This window comes from Microcebus murinus, chromosome 11, assembly GCF_040939455.1.
Source record: "Microcebus murinus isolate Inina chromosome 11, M.murinus_Inina_mat1.0, whole genome shotgun sequence".
In the NCBI taxonomy this organism is placed as follows: Eukaryota; Metazoa; Chordata; class Mammalia; order Primates; family Cheirogaleidae; genus Microcebus; species Microcebus murinus.
In genome coordinates, this window is record NC_134114.1 from 32,278,748 (window position 1) to 32,301,056 (window position 22,309).

The 22,309-nt window shown below is 38.9% G+C and overlaps 1 protein-coding gene and 1 long non-coding RNA gene across 5 annotated transcripts in view; one reads left to right on the plus strand and one right to left on the minus strand.

Moving 5' to 3' along the window:
* Nucleotides 1-22,309, plus strand: part of GHR (growth hormone receptor) — a 256,405-nt gene that overhangs the window by 117,526 nt on the left and 116,570 nt on the right. For all 4 annotated transcript variants that reach the window (XM_012777771.3, XM_012777772.3, XM_076007995.1 and 1 more), the window contains one exon: nucleotides 1,526-1,606. In XM_012777771.3, the coding sequence (XP_012633225.2) occupies nucleotides 1,537-1,606 (70 nt within the window). In that variant the 5' untranslated portion in view covers nucleotides 1,526-1,536. The remainder of the gene's footprint in view (nucleotides 1-1,525; nucleotides 1,607-22,309) is intronic.
* Nucleotides 1,601-17,878, minus strand: LOC105878382 (uncharacterized). Its single transcript, XR_012921676.1, has 3 exons — nucleotides 17,620-17,878; nucleotides 5,858-12,533; nucleotides 1,601-4,202 (listed from the first exon to the last, which is right to left on the minus strand). It is a non-coding gene; the product is annotated as an uncharacterized LOC105878382 (long non-coding RNA).

Genomic DNA, 22,309 nt, shown 5'->3' on the forward strand with positions numbered 1-22,309 from the left:
ACAAGGATGATGCAAGGCCACCAGCCCAGGGCCTGCCAGGTTAGGAATGAAAAACACAGATGTCGTAATAAACACAACACCGATTTGTTTGAAATCTTGCAGTTGACAAAGTGTGTTCATCTGCACTTTCACACTTGATCCTATCAAGGACTCTATGAGGCTGCGTATGAGGGGGACTCCTCATGTTTGTGGGTGTGCACATGAGTATTCAGATGCAGAAAGAAATTCAGTTCATGTAGAGATGTGTTTTCTTAAGAATTTTTTAAAAACATAAAGTTATATGGAACAACAACAACAACAAAATAGGTTGTTCACTGTGTAGAAGTGAAAGTATAGAACATCAGACATTTTATCTCTATTAGGAATTACACAGCCATTGCCAGAAGACCATGCCTGTAGGCCCATGAAAACAAACATTTTTGTTCATCATTTCAGCCTTATTAGGGATACCAAGTAGGGCTATTTCATTATGGTGAAGTTTACACAGAAATAAAAGTGAGGCCAGTATGGGCCCTAGTGGAGTTGCTGGTGTAATGATCAGGTATGCCTGAGTGACTTGTAAATAGCGCAATTTTATAGAAATGTTGCAGCAGCTTCGGGCTGTAAAGCAGTTGTCAGAGGCAGCCACTGCTCTGCAAAAGGCAGTGTGCTGAATCCATTTTCAAGCAGCCCAGACTTGTCCCTAGAGATCCTGGACATGGACACTCTGGTATATTTTATCCAGAAAAGCTTATTTCCTTCCTCTAGATAACAGTGTGTGTTGACTGAGGCTTGTTTATCTACTCCCTTGTTCCTTAGACTGAAGGACTCCAAGTGTGACCACACTTGGGCTTCCAAACAGGTCCCTCTTGGTGTCTGAGGTGTTCACATTTCCTGGGTCTTTCAATACCCACATTCCTAATAAAACCAAAAACCCACAAGGACATAACATGTCCCAGGGAGGATACCTAAACACAATTTTCTTTTGCTTCTCAACTTCTTCCTGCTTCTCTTCTAGATAAACTCTTTAGGATGACTCATTAGCACAGTGTTTTGAGTGTTGATTGATCTCTTTTATTCACAAGAGTCTGGAAAACAGACTTAAGAAATGTCACTATTACAGTGGACTGCTCTGTTTTTCCTTTTATAGTCTGTCCAGCTCAAGGTCCCATGCTTGGTGATACTGCTGACAAGTTTTTCTATTTCCAGATTAGATTAAAGGGAACCACATTGGCCCTGTTATTGAAGCAGTGTGTGGGGGTCATTGGTTGTGAGGTGGTTCTGTGGCTGTGGGCAACGATGTGAAAATCTCTAGTGTTCATGTGATTTCCTGAGGGGGGCACTCACAGAAAGTAAAATGTATTATAACCTGCTGTTTGTGTTCATGAAAAGTATGACAATAAATGACTCTAGAGCAATGAAAGACTAGGATTCCTTCTAGAATTGACATGTCAGCTCATTCATGGTTTAAGCAGTCTTTAAACAGTATTTCATAATGGTCTGCTTTTAATTGCTTGGCTTTACCTTACTCTCTTTGTGATTGCAGGTCCTTCAGGTATGGATCTCTGGCAGCTGCTGTTGACCTTGGCACTGGCAGGCTCGAATGATGCTTTTTCTGGGAGTGAGGGTGAGTTCTGCTTTCCCATTCCCACCCCCAGTGTTGCACAACAACACTGAACTTTGTTATATCCAAGTTCTTTGGATGATTTAATTAAAAGGTGCAAGTTTTAAGTGACTGCAAAAAAGTAGACAAGCAAAACTTGCTTTAGCTTTTAAAATCATAAACTAGGAGGGCTTTTCTGTAGATCTTTTAGGAGGAATACAGTAGTTCGCTTTGGCCTCTGATGTTTTCATGTCAAAAATTAATGTCACAAATCATGCTGAGGACATTTATGTTGAAGATAAGCCAGGTCTCTGGTCCTCAGGCTCTGGGAGAGATGTTGAAATTGCACTGAAGGGTTATTAACCTACTGTTCACTCAGCTCATCTGTGACTAAGGATATCATAGTCTATTTTCAGAGCTCAGAATTTAGGCTTGTTAATCATATTCTCTGAGGAGGAAATTGCAGGTTTCAAATGAATTTCACCTCTCACTGGCTGGATGATTAATTACTTTTCCTGCTAGTTTGAAGGAAGAGACACCTGGAATGGTTGAATGATGTACCCAGAAATCATGAGCTTCCTTGGCCATCTCTGTAATCCTCCCTCCTTTTTTACAGCCTTCTCCTGGTAGAGAAATCTCAATATATTTAAACTGTGTTTCATAGCAGACATCACTGAAACAAGGAAGAGCAATGAAATGGAAAGGGAAGAAGAATTTTTCTGTCCAGAAAGAAAACTGTGCTTATTAAGGAATAGTACTTTTTAAAGATCTTCTTGAGTACTTGGTATTTTTCCTTCCTGGGTTTCAACAGAGGAAACAACATATTTCTTTCATGTTATGACACTGAATTCAGTTGTTGCTTTAAGAGTGGCTGACTCCCCTTCTCACCACACTACTCATGTTGGAAAACAACAGTTTAACAGCCGACTTAGCACCTTAAGATGTCCTCCCTGACCTTCTAGCCAAAAATAAATCTGTAGTAGTGAGCTGCTGAGGGTGACCACAGTAACTTAGAAAATGAGAAGGGTAAAATATGTTATTTTATTTTTTAAAGCAATTTAAAAATATTTATAGAAAATAAGTTATAATTGTTTGAAATATGTTTGGGTCTCTCTGGTGTTATAATGTCAACACTATGCAAGTCAAACATGGAGAGAATTGCAGGCTCCATTTCAGCAGCTTTTCCCATGGCTGGTTTTAGACCCTGGTTCTGAGCCAAAGAATTACAGCTGAGATCCTCTGCTGTTCCAAAGTCATGGTAGTTTAATCTCTTCTTTCTTCATTAAGGTGACTTTCACTATATTGGGCAAGATGTGAGGAATTTTAAAATTCTGTGAAATGAAAAGTATGGCATAGAAAATCTTTAAAGAAAATTAAAATGCATCTCCCGCTGAGAGAATAGATCTCAAATTTCATTTTAGACCTAGAGAATCTGCAAGAGCATCTATTTCAGCTGCTTCAGCATTTTAGTAAACCTTTGACTTCATAAGGAGAGTGGAGAAAAAACATCATTAGTTGGTTTTTAACGTTTGCTTTTTGTTTTGCTTTTTAATAGTTTTGTTTGATTTTTTTGGTATGCTTGTTTTGGGGACAGCAGAACATAAGAAAATGCATGGTTCATAGTAAACACAAATTACATATCCTACCAGTACATACACATAGGAAGTAATTTAGCAAAGCAAAAACATTTTTTCTCATCCACTTTTTTCTTGTTGAGCTAATCAAAATTCCTCTTTCCAAATATGTGCATACTCCAGATTACTTCCTTAAAATGGCCTATTAAGGATGGGGTATGTTGTTTGCATAAGAAGATATAGGTGAGCATGTTTAAGCATGTGTGTACCTGCTTGCCTCGGGGTGTGTGTGTGTGTTTGTGTTTGTGTATTCGCTAGTTCTTGGCACTTATCTAATGGGTTCAGCCAAAGTTAGCACATGACATGACATGGGTCAATCTCAGATGACATTTATGGCCTGTGTATTTCTTTTTCTGCCAGGTCTAGATTGCAGCCAATTCATTTTATTTTTATTTCTCTCCAGTTGTATAAGGCAGACTAAATAACAGGTGAAGAATTTTTTAAAAACAGATGCTACTGTAGTTTTACAAACAATTTACTTGAATTCAGTTTGATTAGTGAAAGATGTGTATGTGTACACCAAGCAGTGCTCGGTAAGTCATCATGGAAGCATCACTTGGAGAAAAGTCACTCAAGAGCTAGTAGAAGATGACAGATCTGTATGCCTGGGGAAAGCTGGCATTTGAGCAGGGTTTTTCTTGCTTGGGCAAATGAGCAATTAGAAATATACTAGCCCTGAGAGGATTTTTTTGTTATTAAATCTAACTGCCCTGTGGGAAATTTAATGAGAACTAAGTATTGGAAAGTGCCATCATGTTAGCTGAAGTGTTGTAATAGATGTTCTCTCTCTATCGCTCATCCTTAATATGAGCGATATCTCTATATCTGCTCCGCAATCCTCTATATCTGCTCCTCAAAGCAGGTTATAGCCTCAGGGAGAATTTCTTACCAAAATCAGGAATGATGAACAATGCCTCATTTTCAAATGGCTTCATGTTTGTCCTGTCAACTGGTTGCATCAGATTGCTGCTGCTGGAATGATACTGCTAATGAGAAATGGGCATAAAGATCTGATGAAGATAAGTATTCTTCCAAGGAGTTCCTATTATAAATTAGGTCATTTGTCTCTACTATTTAAATGAGTCCACACCTGAGCATCCCCTTGGACCTCAGTAACCTAAGGTGGAAGTAGACTAGCTCTTGCCCCAAAGAAGTTTGGTTTAGCTGTGACATGAAGAACTTCCAGAATTTAACCCTTGCACTCGCTTGCTTTTTTCTCATTATCCACTCGACATTATCCACACTCGACATCCGAGTGCAAAGGATTAATGAAAGACTATACAGCTGTAAGGTATAAATTGTGTGATGAAGACAAATGGTCAAGATGCTCTGAAAAAGAATAAATTAAAGTGGACTAGAATAGTTAATTCAATAAAGTCAATGTACAGATTTTTCTTAAGAGCTTTCTGTTTTTGATGCTTGAAGCTAGGGCCATGAGGAATACAATGAGTCTTCCTTTAAGGAATTTGTCATGAGTTAAGAGATTGGGTATATATTCCAAGAAATACAAATCAGGCAGTGTATATTAACTATCAAAATGGGAGGGTAGGGTAACCTTGGCTGTAATGAATTAAAGAGAGCTTCATGAAGGAGGCTGACATTATTTCAGTCGGTACTAGAATGCTGGGTTAAGATTTTAAAGGGCTGAGAAGAACAAGAGTTTATTCCCAGAACAGCCAATGTAATAAAGCAACAACATAAACAGAAATGCACAGGTATAGATATGAGGTGTCCCTGGAGAATAGTTCATTCAGTTACTGAGTTTATACTATAGACAGGGCTAGGCAATGAATGGTTCTATTTCCTGCATTTAACATTCAACAAATATTCTTGGGCACTTTATGGAATGCATAGGATTAATTTGGCCAGAATGTGTGGTACATGGGAACTATCTTCGTAATTATTCCCTTTGGAAATAAATTTAGGTCAGTAGAGTTGAGTCAAATTATAGAAGGCCTAGAGATGGGCAAGGCTTCATGGAAAAAGGAAGACTTGCTGGGCCTTGAAGAGTGGATAGTATTAGGAGAGGAAGAAAAGAGAGAGGAAGTGTATGCCCTATCTAGCAAGTAATAGTCCTCAAAATTGTGGGCCAGGCAAAAGCGCTAGCTACATGAGAGAACATTATTTGTGTTTATGTGTATGTTATATTTATATATGGCATATGTAATATTTATGTATATTAAGTATAATTATATATGTATATTTTATGCATATATAGTGTGTGTGCATATACACATACACACACAGGCTTGCAGGCAAAAACATAACTGGTATTTTATCACTCTAAAGATAAATTCTGCAAATTCTTTATCACTCAAAGTAAGAAACTTATTGGGAATGAGATGTCATGTCATAAGGAAACCAGGATCCCCAAAATAATGTTTTCTGGATATCTTTGAACATTTTTCATAAACCTATGCAAACTGACACAAGACTTATTTGAAAGAAAATGCACTTCTGTTCTCATTGTTAACAAATAGGAAATAATGGCACAGTGGAAGGAACATTTAAATTTTTAATAAGCCCTATTCCACTATAGTGGAGGTTCCTCAAAGCCCTGAGAGGTTTCCAAGACATATCAGATACATTTCAAACAAGTTTTAGAGTCATGGTTGCAGTTGGTGAACAGTAAAGGGTGTACCTTGTTAAGTGTGTTCAAAAATGAACAATTCAAGGCCTTCCATTCATACTGGAAGTGAGGTAAGAAGCCACAGAGCTTTAGATTGCTGCTGTCTTGACCATCATCCAGAGGTAAGAAGAAATTGTATGGTCTGGTCTAGTGCCATGGCCTGAGTCCATGTACATCAGCAATCATACGTCACCTCGTCCTCCTGGTATCACAAATAGGCTTTGACATTGGATTCAGCAGGTCACGGCAGGTCACAGTAGGCCAGGTTAATCTAGATTATGACAGTGGAAGATGTGAGCATAGACCTTTGCAGAAATTGACACAGAACAGTCTTTCACCAAGTTTTTATTGAGCCCAATTATGGATTCAAGGAGGAATTTTAAATTTATATTCCTGCCTTTAAGGAACTCATAGTCTCTAGAAGAGAAGAAAATCATAATTTAATTGTGATCCTCTTAGATGCTATTAAAGGGTTTTAAAGTAAGTAATAATACTGTTAGGTTTTAACTTTGGAAATAATACTAGTAATAGGAAAAAGTGAATTTGAGAGGGATGAGGAAGGTGATGGTAATAGGTCAGGAGAGAGATAATATGTGTTGGAAGTGATAAAAATAGATGGGTCTCAGAGAGAGAGAGATTGAGGAGATGGAATCATCAGTACTTGGAGTAAAATTAACCTGTGGCTTTTTGGCTTTGGGAGCTGTCAGTGCCTTCTTGCTCCATCCCTTTTTTCGAAGTCTCCACATTTTTAGTTAATGTTACCAACATCGGCAATGACTCACTTTTAATGCAGTGCAGTCCTGGAACACAGCTCAGCCTATTAACAGCAAAGTGGTACTTGCACAGAACAGCTCTATGAGGGAGGAGACATGCTGAGGCTGGGTGACAGCAGTGTCTAAGCCACCTGACTTTTGTACAGTTGCCCCAAACTCCTCTTACCTGTGCCTAGGCTGGGTCCCACGGCCGTGTGCTCAGCTCTGCAGTACAGCTGTGTAGTGGGTTGCTGCTGTGTGGTGGGTTGCTGTGCTCTCAATTCCCTCCCTGTTGTAGTCTCTAGACATTTATGACTATATCCCCAGACCTTGAAAAACTCCCAAATATTTTATCATTGCTAGAGTATGTACTTACCTCATGAAATGCAATAAAATATATGCAGGATGAGTTGAGAGCAGCAGAGCTATGTGCTGAGCAGAATCTGGAAGGGTAGTTAGGCTTCTAAAGTAGCTGAGTGACTTGGCCCTACAGAGATGTTGGCATTTGTGAGTGATTAGGTTTACACCTCAGCTAATTAGTAAATTGGAGGACTGGGACCACCCAAGAATAGTCCAAACCTTGAATGTTAAATTCACACATGCCATTGGTGAACTGTATTTCTGGTCTTCTACCTTAGATGCCAACTCTTACAGAACAAGAGCCAGTCCTGGTTTGCAGAATGTCTCTATACCACTTTGGTTTTCAGTAGCCTGAACTAGGGCTCCTGTTATAGGGTAGACAGGAATGAGGTTGATGTAACGTATTTGGGTGTGTGATGCTGGCAAAGAATACCTGTTCATGGACACACCTGATTGTCTACCTCTGGCTAGGTTCAACTGTGCAGGAGTCCATGTCAGCTTGGACTAGCCCAGCCAGCCTCTGCCTGAGATCATTCTCCATAACAAAGGGTTCCTCTGCCATCCAGAACCTTTTCCTTAGGAAAACCCTGTCAAGAAGAACCTGCAATTGGTGGTTTTTTCCTCACTGTGCATTGAAGTCAATGGATTATTTTCCCAAAGCCAGTTCAGTTTAAACTTTAACCTTAAACAGTATATGAATTTTAGGCATTTCAGAGCTGTCAACAAGGACACCTGTTAAGGCCTAGCCTCAGCTCCTTACAACTGCTGGTGCACACTGCTGTGCACCTACCTTGTCATTAGGCATAGTCACCAGCAGCCACAACCCGAAGGACCACCCTCATCTTTCCTGATCAGCAGGCATTGTGGTCTCATTTTCATTTTTCTGGCAATACTCACATGGGTTTTTAAATGGTATCAATAGTGTCATCTTCAAATCCAAAGCAAACTTCCTCCTCATCTGTACTTAGCAGCATAAAGTCAGGGATGATGTAGAACATAAACACACTTTGAAATGTGATATAATTGATCATACAAAGCCAGTATTTCTTAGTGCCCTGTCTGGTGACTGCTGGACAGACCGGGAGATCCTGGGGCTTGGAGCACTTCTGCAGCTTCAGCTGCAAATCAGTTTTCTCTCGTCTCTAATTCACAAGATAAATCTACAGTATTTCATCAGATACATCTATCAGGAATCTCTGTTTCTGTTTATATAACAACTCAACTGGCCTTAAGCATCAAAATTAAGTGTCTGAATTACATTTTCACGGCAGGATTGCAGGTATTAGAGCATGGCGATCATGTCCCAACCATGGGGGAAATGTTTCAGGATGTTTTTATAGAAGCTCTCACCAAGAGGCAGGGCACAGGGAATAGGTAGAGAAGGGTGTGTGTGTGGTGGATGGCATTTGTTGTGTATCCCTCTTTTAAATGAAGTTGTAATGACATCTGTGTTTTGAGTGTATGACAAGTCTGGATTGAGCTTGAAATAAATGCAATTTAATTGTTTTTGAATGACTGACAAGATGGCCGTTGCATGTCCTGTATAATCAAGTATTATGTATTTAAAATTTCCTAGACATTAAAATCCATAAAGGGTGCTTTGCTTATCCCTGATCCCATCCCTATTCTTTAGCATGCTGAGGAGGATCTTCCTGTATTTGTTGGGTGAATAAATGAATCAGTATCTAAATCCTGAACTTGGGCTTCCCCAATCCTCTCCCACAATTGCCACTGTTGCACTCTGTCTCCAGTCCTGAGCAGGACAGGGGTTGAATTAATATTCCCTTACAGTGGGAGGGGTCTGGAAATAGCTACACAACTGTAGAAGCTAGGATTTGTGGGTTTTCTCTGGGGATGAAATGATTTCATTTTCCTGCTTATATACTCCAGATGCCACTAGGACCTTCTGCCCTAAACACTGATATCTAGGAGCCTGATGCCCATCCTCAGTCTTGCCAACCTTTTTCTCCGTGACTGAACTCTGTACTCCACACCCCAGCCACTGGCCAATATTCTGCATTGAATGGACTAACCAGTCTGCACCATCCCCCGACACCACCTCTATCTCTACCCTACCTACCTGATTAAATCTCCTCAAATATTGACAGACATAATGAAAACTGCAGATCCCAAATCCAACTTTTCTTTGCCCCTTTGGACATTGAACTTTAGATTACAAAATCTTGATTAGGGATCCTATGAATAGCTGAGTCAATTCTCTTAACCCCATCCCTTAAATATCGGAGTATTCTAATTTTCCAATGAGAGTTGATCTTGAAATATGAAACTCTCAAGGTTAAAAGTCAATGTATATGTAACCTTAACATTTGTATCCCCATAATATGCTGGAAAAAATTTAAAAAGGGGAAAACAAGAAAAAAAGAATACTTTTTATACCAAGGAATACTTTAACACTTTATATACTAAGATATTAAGGAATACTTTGTTGCAAGTATTTTTTCCAGTCTATCAACTAGAAATTATTCTGTTATAAGAGATAGAACTTAACTCATTTAAATAAGAAAGGACATTAATAAAGAAAAAAAGTCAATGTAGTATTGATAAAATCCTTAATTTCTTAATCTGTGAATGTTTTTTAAAATGGTATTTTGTATATCCTTTAATTTTTTAGCAAAACCTTGCAAATTTATGGGAGGAGAAATAATAATTGACTTCTTAATAGCCATATGCTATGTGTAAGAATTAATAGGTTCACCTTAGAAAGACTTAATTGATGATGTTTACTGTATTATATTTTGAGGAACCTTGGCTTCCCCAAAAATGAGATGTTAGGAAAGGACCATTTTGTGACCTCCTAACATTTAGAACATATCATTCCTTCTTCTCCACCTGCCACTGCTACGCTGCTTTTTGGTTGGAGCAAGAGGAGCCATGCTTTTCTTAACAGTATCTACTGGGGAACGGATGTGTTTTAAAAAAGCAGAGGAATCATACAAAGGCTTTAAGATGTCAAAAATAAAGAAAGCAGAGGAATCAGGTGACAGGGGAAAGGTAGTCAGCTGAAGAGCCCTGCCCTGTGTCAGGGCCCATTTTGGCCAGATCAGCTTGCTAGGAGTAGAATGCAGCAAAATACCTGAGGTGCCATGCTCAGACCACCCGGCTGCATGGACAAATTGATATATACCAAGGTGCCCAACTTTCTTCATTAGCCAGGTCAGCACCATGCTCTGAATGTTTGCTCTGAACTTCATGAGCATGGTTGACTAGCCTTTCTCTCCCTATGCAGCTATCATTAAGCCTGAATGGCTTCTGGGAATGTTCTTACTGAGGAATTGAAGGAAGTAGATTAACTTCTGTAGATTCTCTGGGTGTATTTGCTTGTCAAACTGATGTGTATACTATAGCCATTATGGGTGTGAAAGGCAAAAAATCATAACTACTTTCCAGTATGACCTGGCTGTTTTGTCTTATTTCCAGTAGATGGTTGTCAAAAGCTGGTATTCTTAGGTCTAAAAACTTACTTTAAGGGAAAAAAATAGAAGAATATTAAAGACAAAAATAGAAGATATTAAGCACTTTAACATGAGATATATTTATAATGAAACCATCTCCTGTTAATTTTGGGGGTTGATTTCTACAACATGTTGGTTGGAAATGGGTTCTATTAACCCAAGGTCGGAAGGCTTTGATGTTGGAGAAGGTCACTGAAGCGGAGGGGAAAGGGGAGAGACTGAAATTCCAGGCTGAAATGAGACTGTGGCACCACTGAGCCCACAGCTGACGTTTAGTAAGTCTTGTGTAAATTACTGATTGGGCCGGGCGCGGTGGCTCACACCTATAATCCTAGCACTCTGAGAGGCCAAGGTGGGCGGATTGCTCAAAGTCAGGAGTTCAAAACCAGCCTGAGCAAGAGCGAGACCCCTGTCTCTACTATAAAATAGAAAGAAATTAATTGGCCAACTAATATATATAGAAAAAATCAGCCAGGCATGGTGGCGCATGCCTGTAGTACCAGCTACTCAGGAGGCTGAGAGGCAGGAGGATCGCTTGAGCCCAGGAGTTTGAGGTTGCTGTGAGCTAGGCTGATGCCACAGCACTCACTCTACCCTGGGCAACAAAGTGAGACTCTGTCTCAAATAAATAAATAAATAAAATAATAAATTACTGATTGATTTCTGAAGTTGGTTGATAGGAGCTCAGTTTGATTTGCCGATCCTGCCCTCCACTATCACTTCCGTGGGGCAGCAGCAATCAGACAGAGGCTGATCCTGCCGGAGGATAAAGGGAGTGGTGGGGAGCTCCCTCCTCCCTGGGAGGAGAGGCTGGTCCTCAGAGAACCTGCAGATGCTTGAGGAGTCAGACCAGCGAGAGGCAGGCTCCACACCAGTCACATCTGATTCCTGTTTCCTTCTTCTCTGCTGTGGTCAGGAGAAGCAGTTTAGATCAGGGACTTCAGAGCAGTTATCTTGGACTTTTGTCAGAACTGCTTTGGAATCCCATTTACGAACTGTGTGATAGGTTGAGTTCCCCAGAAGTCAGATGCTGAGACGAGGATTCATATGAAAGTGAATTATTAGAAAATGTTCCTGGGAGAAACTGATAGGAGAGTAGGGAAACGAGACAGGGAAGGTAAAGAAACTAACCAAAGGTGTAATGTCAAGTACTATCCAGTGGTGGGGTGGGTGGGTGGAGGTGGGTATCTGACTCTGTCCCTTCTGGAAGCAGTGTTTGAGCTGTCCACATCATCCGCAGTTGGTGGGTAAGGGCCGACCCCAGGAGGATGTAACTTCCTGGACACTATGAGCTCTCCAAGAACAGGTGAAGCTGGTTCCAGCAGCCCGAGGGCAGCTGACACACAGACAGGGGTGCTCGATGTTGGGGGTGAAAGCTCGGGGGAAGCCTGTGTGCACAAAAATGGTAAAGGGATCTGCATCAGCAAAACACAATACCTGCTATGGTGACTTTGCTAGATTCTTACATTCTCTGGGCCTCAGTTTCCTCATCTGCAGTGGGGGGAAAGACTTCTTAAAAGTTTCCAATGAGGTGTAATACAAGTAAAGCACCTGTTGAGATTACACAGGAAAATCACAAAAGTATTCAATAACTGGTAAGTATTATTGGCCTCAAGTTGAGTTACTGCAAACCTGAGACCTAAGTAAACATACAAACTGAACAGACATGTAGAATTTTATTTGTAACAATATATGCCTAAAAGAATCAGTTTGTTTGAACAAAGAAATTTTGAAAGCTAAAGGCAATTTTAGTAATGACTACAGTAAACTGTCTTGAAGACATTTCTAATGTTTAAAATGTTATCAATGATAGAACTAAGACACAATAGCATAAACATTTATAAAATGGGATACTGTTCTATATTTATAGCTTTAACGATGAATGTTTAGAGGATGGGTTTAATGCAACCTTACTGCTCTAGTTCTTGTGCTTCTAATAAAATTAAATCTGATTAATACAGCAAGTGGGTCTGTGGTGACTTGACTCTGATGCTGGGCGTGACACTGGGCCAGTCGATTCAATTCAGTACACATTGGCGCCATGGCAGACACGATGCCAAGAGTGAGGCACGGTTTCTCAGTTAGTCACCAGGTGGGCTGAGGCTATGGAGAGATAGAATTAAAACTAACTCATTGCAATTACAGCAACATTTGAGTTAAAATTCCTGGTTAATATTATTCTGGATTCAGTTCTAAGTACTTTATGTTATCTCAGTTCCTCTGCATAGCAACACTGTGGGGAAGATTCCATTATTACCCTGTTTTAGATAAGGACACCGAGAGTAATTTAGTAACTAGTCTGCATAGCTAGTGAATGCCAAAAGTGTGGGTTCAACCCAGGCCATCTGACCCCCTCTCATGTCCTGTGGTGTGACAGGTACTATGAAACAGAACAAGGGTGTACCAGAAATAAAGTTGAGTGGGCCAGGCAGGAGGCGGGGCTGGGGAGGTAAGTAGGGTCAGGCTTGGATGTACCTTATGTTCTTTACGGCTGTGCTAAGGAGCTTGCTTGGGACTGTGGCCATTCAGAACTGTGGCCGTTCGGTATTGGACTAACATGTGAACATGGACAAGGACAGGCACTTCCCAAGAGATAAAAGTCAGGAGAACTTGGATTTTGATATCTAGGGATTCTAGATTAAACTTTTGCCCAGAAATAATTGTGTTGTAACAGATGCCAATTAAAATAATTTTGGTTACTTTAAAACAGGATTCTCATGATAGTGAACTAACTAGAGTATTTACTTCTATAGGAACTTAAAACTTAAAACTGGAAGTTGAATTTGGTTTACTTCATCAGCCTAGCTAAAGAATTATAATATCAAGAAGACAGGAGGTGATTTCATGAACTATATAAATCCTCTAAGATCCAGATTCATTAAGTTTAATATAGTACTTAGACTTTCAGTGTTAGGTCTCATTATTGTGTCTGTAATATGAATATTATATGACATTATATTAGTTATTAATATATTACTTATAATAATATTTATATTATATAAAATATTATATATTTTTAAAGAAAAACTTTAAGAGATGTGGCTAATTTTGTGAAAGCAAATGGGCATCTATTTCTGATGCTAAGTCAGGAGCCAAAGTTCTGTTTAGATAGCATGGTAAAATAATATCATAGATCAAATGGAGCTTTTGGGAATCAAATATATATAAGTATGAATTTTAGCTCTATCAGTTTCGACCCTTTGATTCTGAGAATATCATTTCACTTCTCAGTACTCCCATCTCTATCTTTTTTAAAAATTAACAAATACAAATTTTATATGTTTATGGTATATGATGTGATGTTTTGATACATGTATACATTGTGGAATGATCAAATCAAACTAATTAACATATCCATCACTTTACATACTTCAATTTCTTTTTGTGATTAGATTACTTAAAATCTATCTCAGTTAATCTGTCATGCGATTAAGAAAACAAATAAAAAATAAAAATTTTGAGGCAATTTTCAAATATATAATATATTATCGACTGTAGTCACTCTACTGTATAATACATCCCAAGAACTTATTCCTCCTGTCTAATTGAACTCTTGTATCCTTTGACTAACATCTCTCCATTTCCTCCCCACCCCAGTCCTGGTGACCATTTTTCTACTCTCTGCTTCTGTGAGTTTGACTTTTTTAGATTCTACATATAAGTGAGATCATGCAGTATTTGTCTTTCTGTGCCTGGCCTATTTCACTTAGCATAATGTCTCCCAGGTTCATCCATATTGTTGCAAATGACAAGATTTCTTTCTTTCTTAAGGCCAAACAGTACTCCATTGTGTGTATATACCACATTTTCTTTATCCATTTGTCCTTGCTCAGAAAGCCATCCATGAGAATTAAATGAGATAGCATGTAAAGTAGCTGGCATAGTTACTGGTAAAAGGTTTTCAGTAAAGGCTAATCTATTCTTTATTTATCTTCTCATCAAGAGGGGAAGGACAAGGATAATTAGGTTACTGTGTTGAGAAACTACTGTATGCCATAAGTAACAGAAAGATATTCACGTGTAACAAGCAAAAAAGATCTCCAGCAACCTCTTTATGGTTCTCTACATGACAGCAGTACAATCACTTCATGCTTCCTTCCTCACATTCATGGACGGTTTTTCTCAAATGCAAAATATGGAATTAACTTGCTAGCATTTTGACTTTGGGGTTTCTTTTAAATAGCTGATATTTTAATCCACCTAGTCCTATCTAGCTGCACTTGTAAATTTTCTAACTGAACTCAGACAACGAATTCATTTTCCCTGAAATGCATAGAAGTACCCATCTGTTAGCTACACCCAAGTGCCTTTTCTAAAGGAACAGGGTTGGCAAACCAAGCATTCACCCTGGGTCAGAAATGAGAAGTCAAACCATGAACTTGCTATTTTCATGGTTTTTGGTTTAGTTTGTATGTTTTTGAGGAAGATGACTCAAAGCAAGACATAGTGTTTTATGGTACACTAAGTAATTTCTTATAGGATATACTGAATCATAAAAATATTTTTGAACAGGAACTCACAGAACATATGGTTTTAATAGTTTCCAAAGATCGGAGGGGAGGGTTTCTCACCTTTGGCACTATTGACATATTAGGCCAGATAATTTTTCTGTGGTGAGAAATATTTTGTACATTTAGCATGTTTAGCAGCATTTGTGACCTAGAAGTACCTACTAAATACCAGTAGACCCCCCCCTTCCCTAGCTGTAACAACTAAAATGATTCCAGACATTGTTATGTCCCCTGTGTGTCAAAATTATCTGTTTGAGAACCACTGGTCTCTATGCAGTGGTTGCCTATTGAACTAACAGTCCCCAGGATTGTTGTGGGGATCAAATTAGATAAAACACGGTTAAGTGCTTCTAAAAGTAAAACAAGTATTTATACATATAGTTAAACTACACCTCTTTTCTTTTTGCTGGCCAATTTGTTCATTCATTGATCTAACATTTTTGGAACCAGGTACTGGATATCTATAAACAAATTAACTTTAAGGGACTCAAAGATTTGCCAAGTAAACAAAGAGGTTATAAGAAAAAGAAGAGATCATATTAGATGTGCTAACATGTATGTGTGTGTATATATATATATATATATATAGAGAGAGAGAGAGAGAGAGAGAGAGAGAGAATATAACATGCACAAAATGTTCTTTCTCAAGAAAGGAAAAGCTGCCTCTGAACCAAATCATAGAAAACCAATTGGACCATACAGCTAAAGCTCTATGATAGAAATTACCAACTGACTGACTGTGACTAATGCTCTTTTACACAATGCCATATATTCATGCAGTTTTGCTAGAAGTACTTCAGGTGCATGCTGAGAGTCAGCATTCAGCACAGCTTAAAGTATTATTGTTTTTCAGGGCCACCATTAAAGTGATACCATATCTGAATGAGCAACTTAAGAATTGAAACTGTCATAGACTGCTGTTATTTTACCCTGTCGTTTTTCATATTTGCTCTAATGATAGCAAACAGTCAAACAAGTATAATAATAAAAAAGCAACAAATTCAACCCAGATTTCCCTAAGTATCAGAGACATTAGGGAATAATACTAGGTCAAAGCTCAATCCTGAGTATATTCTTCAAGTTGGAAGAGTTAGGTCATAGTTCTGTTGATTCAGAAAGAAACATTCAGAGCATCATGAACACTGAGCACCTGTTATAAACTCTAAATCTGACATTGTATATACTGATAGAAATAATTCTGCCTAAGTAATTACCTGCTAATACCAAGGAAATTGGTTTGACCATCACTAAACTACCAGTATTTCCAAACTTTGTTCCAGGGTGTTCCACATTAAATATTCATTAGCAAGAAAATTTCACATAAAAGCTAATGTGTTTAATGGAGCCACATTTAAATTAAAGGCTGCAGCACTTTCCCCTTTAAATCTCCTCTACAGTTTGACCTATTCCATGTCCCAGATATACTCACAGGTTGAACGGAACAAGAGTTGTGAGCTTTAGCATGTGCTGCACTAATGGTTATGAGTCACATTTGTTTTGGAAGATCACCCTTAAAGCCTGTCACTCATGCTTGTTTATGAGGAATGCAACAACTTAAACATCAGTTAACAAATCCCCATGAATGCACAGTCACATTGAGTGCTTCCAACAAATGCTTCCTGTCATTTCTCCCTTGACAGCCTCGGGAATTACAGGCTGGTAAAGCAACTGGGAAGAGTTGCTTTAATACATGCCATGAACATGTATTAAAGGGAGTACAGGAGAGTATGAAAACTGCAAAGCCAGTTGTTGAAATTAATGTAATTGGTGTGATATTAAATTTCATCAGTCTTAAGACCTGCTTTTTACCACCAGAGAAATCAATCTGCCATAATTAAGGTGACATTAATATGGAACATTCCACATACTGAACTGTCACATGCCTTTAAAATGATCATACCATGCTGGGTTTTTCTTCAAGCATTACAAGTGAAACAAACAGAGTTATAGATGGATCTATGGGTACATTCAGGATTTTTGTGAAAATTTGCCCAACATTTTAAAATCTCAATTTAATTATATTTATAATATGAAAAACAAACTCAGCATATATAGACATAGACATGTATCAATAATATCCTTTATTTGGCATCTCACTATGAAATCTGTATTATGATTTTGTAAATGAGGAACTCATTGGACTTATTCATGTCTCATCTCTGGGTCGAGCTGGTCATCTTTAGCTTTCCTTGCCTGAAATAAAGATCCTTTTTGTAAAGTTACCAGGAATTAATTCATACAACAAATGTTTATTAAGCACCTACTATGTGCCAGGTACTATTCTAGTTGCTTCCAATGACTCAGTGAACAAAAGAGGTAAAAATCCATGCTATCCTGGATTGTTCATTAGCAGGATATGTGTGTGCTCGTGGGTTGGAGAGGGGACATGGTGATACAGACAATAGCTTATAAAAATAATAAATAATTAAATTATCTAATGCTTGAGAAGGTGGAAAGGGCCATGAAAAACTATCCCATTTATTCCTCATCTGAGTGTACCTAAAAGTTGATCTTGAATATATTATATGAATTTCCTTGTTTTTAAATGTTAGAGACTAATCAAAAATAATACGAAGCTAAACTAAATGTCTTTGTGGTCCCTCTGGCTAGAAGCATCAGAACCAAACCTCTCTGTTGATTGATGGGGACACCCAAGCCCAGAGGGATGTATGACTTACCCAAGATTTGAAGCAGTTACTGGCAGGAGAAGGAGCAAAGCCTCCTTCTCTGATGTGCTTTCCTCTGTAGGTTAGCCTTTCACAGCAAGCGGCTGAGTTGTGGGATCTATTTGAGAGTCTGTTTTGAAACCTTGCAAAATAGAAAATTTCTGCTCCATCCTTCACTGCAAAGTGTTCGTCAGCAGAAAGAAGATTTTGAGGTATATAAATTAGGTTGATATAAGACTGTTATGAAATCACTCAGCTTTCTCCTGTGGCAGAAGTGTGGTCCCTGACTCATACATCCTCATCTTTCTTTCTCACTCACAAAGTACCACTGAGTATTTTCCCACTGCTTCCTGGAGCACCAGAAGCAAGAGCAGGATGGGTCTATTGCTCTTGACAGCACTGCTTTCTCTCTATTAATCCTGTCCCCATTCCTGTGCTGCACATAACTTGGACTTGGCCATCATTCTTAGAGTTCCACTAAATTATTTGAAGTGGGTAAGAACAGAATTGAAGAGGCATTGCACATAGTGATATAGAGGAATAAAGTGCAGTCAAAAGTCCTGACTTCTGGACTCACCATGATAAGGCAACCTCGCTGAAACTTGGCTTCCCCAGCTATTAATGGAGTTTTAAAATCTTCCTGATTACAGACTTGTGAGGATTAAAAGGTTGAAAAGATGTGTCTGTCCTAGCATTCTGAAAACTATAAATTGCAGCCCACACTGTAGAAATTTCAGTTACCTCTACCCCTTCTTTCTCTGAAGACAAGTTGGTAAAGAAGTAGAAAGTTTACCATTATTCTGAAGGTCACTTTAAGCATATATATGTCATTGAGGTTAGTCTTCAGCTGGAAGGGACCTCATAGGTCCCTCGACTGTTCCTTAGACCAAGCTGGGAGGGTTTTCCTAAAAAATAGAGATTCTCAAGTCCCCTACTTGGAGATTATGATGCAGAAGATACGGAGTGATTCCCTGGCATTTGTTTGTGTGTTAGGTGTGTTTGTTTGTTTGAGGAAAACTCTAAACATGAGTCTGATTATTAGCTGGTTTGGGAAACCTGGCTCCAGCTTCCTAGAGATGAACTCTTTATTTCCTCCCATCCCTGGCTTCACTTAGAAATGGAACTCAGTAATTACTAAACTCTCACCTTTTCCACTCAGCCAACTTGCCTCTTGTACCCCCATTACTTTGCACTCCACCTTGACAACTGCTACGGCCAACCATCAGTAGTAATCCATTTTGACATCCTCTCCTTTCCACCTGCTGCCCTCTAGTGGAGGTGCTGACAAGCAGCAAAATATTTAACCGGGAACAACAGGTGAGTGTCCAGTCTGAGCCGGCTAGCTCACACAGGTCAGTGCAGGTCTCCGCTGAGATGTCCAGAAACCACAGCTATGCCAGGAATCATTAGGATAGCCTCAAGATGTTTGGACACTATTTGCACACAAGTTACATTTAGAGCAGAGCTTTATAAAGATCGTGGCATCTATTCATGGGCTTTTTCCAGATTTCAGAAATCTACTTGGAAAAGATCACCGATATTTTGCTTCTTTGTCCCTCCTTTCTTCTGTCATTGACTTACATTCTACCTCTTGCAAAAGAAGGTACCAGTAGTTCTCCCTACCTCCAATATTTTGGATTTTATAAATCTTGCAAAATGATGTGTTTATATAAATATTTCCTATAGTTTAATATATACATGTGTAATATATATAATATATATATACTATGATACACACACACACCTAACGGTTTACAGTAAGGATTTATAGAAGCTTCCAGGCACCAGGTGAAAGGGACTGACATGAACTGAGCATTGACAGTGTAAAGGGCACTTAGTTGATATGTTCTCCTTGCATCCCTCCAAGGCTCTTTGAGGTCCAGTAGTAGTCCTGTTTTTCCCACGAGGAACTGAAGTTTAAGAGAGTTCAGGAAGATTGTGGGTCCCATGCTAAGGCAAACTGGCCCCAAACCATTGCCTGGCCTGTGCCAGTAAGCTTCTGGCACTGAAGTGGGTTGCACAGTGGGTTGCTCTTGAGTAATGTAGACATGATTTTTAAATAAGTTTGAGACTAATAAAGGTGCTTTATATATTGCTTTTTCTTTGCATGCTTCTGTCATAATATGTTAAAGTATATACATGTCAGCCGGGCACGGTGGCTCTTGCCTGTAATCCTAGCACTCTGGGAGGCCGAGGCGGGAGGATCACTTGAGATCAGAAGTTTGAGACCAGCCTGAGCAAGAGCAAGATCCCGTCTCTACTAAAAATAGAAAGAAATTAATTGGCCAACTAAAAATATAGAGAAAAAATTAGCCGGGCATAGTGGCGCATGCCTGTAGTCCAAGCTACTCTGGAGGCTGAGGCAGAAGGATTGCTTGAGCCCAGGAGTTTGGGGTTGCTGTGAGCTAGGCTGATTCCATGGCACTCTAGCTGGGGCAACAGAGTGAGACTCTGCCTCAAAAATAAATAAATAAATAAATAAATAAATAAATAAATAAAGTATATACATGTCCTTTGTCATAAAAAAAAAAAAGAAGAAGATTGTGGTATGTCACACAACAGTAGAAAAGCTAGCACTAGAACTCAGGTCCAGCTGACGGAAAACCCTCATGTCTTTCTTTAATGTGCTTTAGTGTTTAGTGATTATTTGGTCTTCTTCTTAGTAATAAAGAAATAATAACTTCGATGGTAAATGATAATAAGTCTCGTGGCACTATATTCATAGTAAAATCATTCGGCTTTTCTTTCAATGAGTGTTTAATAATAAGTGTGTCTCTGCACAATCCCCAATTCCTATTTTTAATACTCTTGCATCCAGAATTGTTTAGCAGAGAACTTTGGTCAGGAGTAAGTTTGGGTAGGAGGCGAAGAGAGCAAAAGCCTCAACTGATGCAAAGTTGAGGCTGAATTTCACAGGATAGATGCCATATACTCCTGCAGGCTTGGAAAAACAAAATAGTTATCTATATTAACCAAGAGAGCAGAACTCATAGTTCAAACACTGATGTAAAGCATGTGTGTGTCCGTCCCTCACAGGATCCTGCATGATTACTAAGCAGCTTGACTTTACCCGTTTTGAGTGGTGGCTTTTCATGGTCTTCTTTATTCTTGATTAGTAATATCTTGGCAAGTGATTTTTATTAATATTTTTTTTTCTTTAAGAAGCATAAACAATGTGAGATTTTATTTAGCTGGGCTTTTTTCTTTTTTTTTTTTTTTTTTACCATTGCATGCCATTATCATTATTGACATGCTCCCATACAACCTATTTAAGGTTTTAATTAGAATGTATACACATACATACGCACACACATACACACACATACACATAACTGCCTTCTTTTTCTGTGAAGGTACAAAACACAGTGCTTTGTGGATAAGAGAATATGCTTTGAGTATCAAACCCACCCTTTATGCAGAACTGGTAGAGTGTGGAAAGAGTAATACTTAGCATATGGATTTCAGCTCCCTGTCCTCCTGTCATTTTTAAACTTTGCTGCTTTGGTCAGGTAAATAAACTCCTATGGGCCTCAGTTGTGCCCGTAAAACCAGGATTATATTACCTAAGTGCCTCAGCTGAGCAGGCTCGTCCAAAGGATTCCTCAAAGACTTTCCAACTCTGTGAGCTGTGCCTTGATTTATACAATAGCAGAAGCCCCTGAATAGTTAGATGAAAATCATGTTGATTAAAATTAAGTAGCTACCGGTTGACTCTGTTTTTCCCCTGGCTTGCATGAATGATGCTTTACCTCCCTTTCCGGTAGGTGCTCAGCTCATAGGATTCCCACAGTTCGGTTTTCTCTCTTGTGGTTTTTCTCTTTCATAAATAGCCTATAAGCAAATAATAAGTTGTCATAGTTAAAGGGATCCTAGATTAATCCTTTTATAAAACAAATAGGCCTATGTAAATAATGACTTCTTGTTTTATTTTGTGTGTGTGTGCGTGTTAGAGTTTTATGGTACAGGGCATGTCTGACTAGGTAGCGGAAGGTTGAGCTCTGAGTAGTCAGGCATTATCCAATCCTCATGCCTAGAATATTCCATACAACCTCCTGTGTTTCCTTCCTGTAGCGAAGCACTGATGAGCTTGCAGGGTATCAGAAGCATAAGTATACACCTTTTGCTGCATTTGTTATTGTTATAACTAGGTTCCTTGTTTTAAATGAAAAACTAAAAAAAAAAACTTTATCTCCCAAATTTTAACCCTTGAAGTTTCAGGATGCCAAGGAATAGCTTTAATTTTTGATGAATAAAATAATAAATGTACAGTGGTAATGCCTATAGCAAACTTGGGTGGGGAAAGGAGCTAGTAAGGTTGAGAGACAAGGGATCTCAGCTGGCATTGCTGACCTGACCAGTAGCACAGGTGCTGGCTAGCACGGGGCCAATAAAGGAGAGATGGTAAAGAGAACAGACTGGATTGGAATCCTGGCTCTACCAGGATCCTTATGTTACCCCAGGGATGCTACTTCACTTCTCTGTGCTTCAGTTGCCTCATATGTAACAGAAGATAATTATAGTGCCTAATACATGGGGTTGTTGTGAGGATTAAATGAGTCAATAAACTTAAAGAACTTTTCATACATGCTCAATAAATGTAAGCTATGGTTATTATAAAACTAAAGAAAGATAACTCAGAAGGCATGCAGTTTAGTGGAATTCAGATATGTTTTCCTTTCCTCCTCCTCCTCTGCTTTCTTTG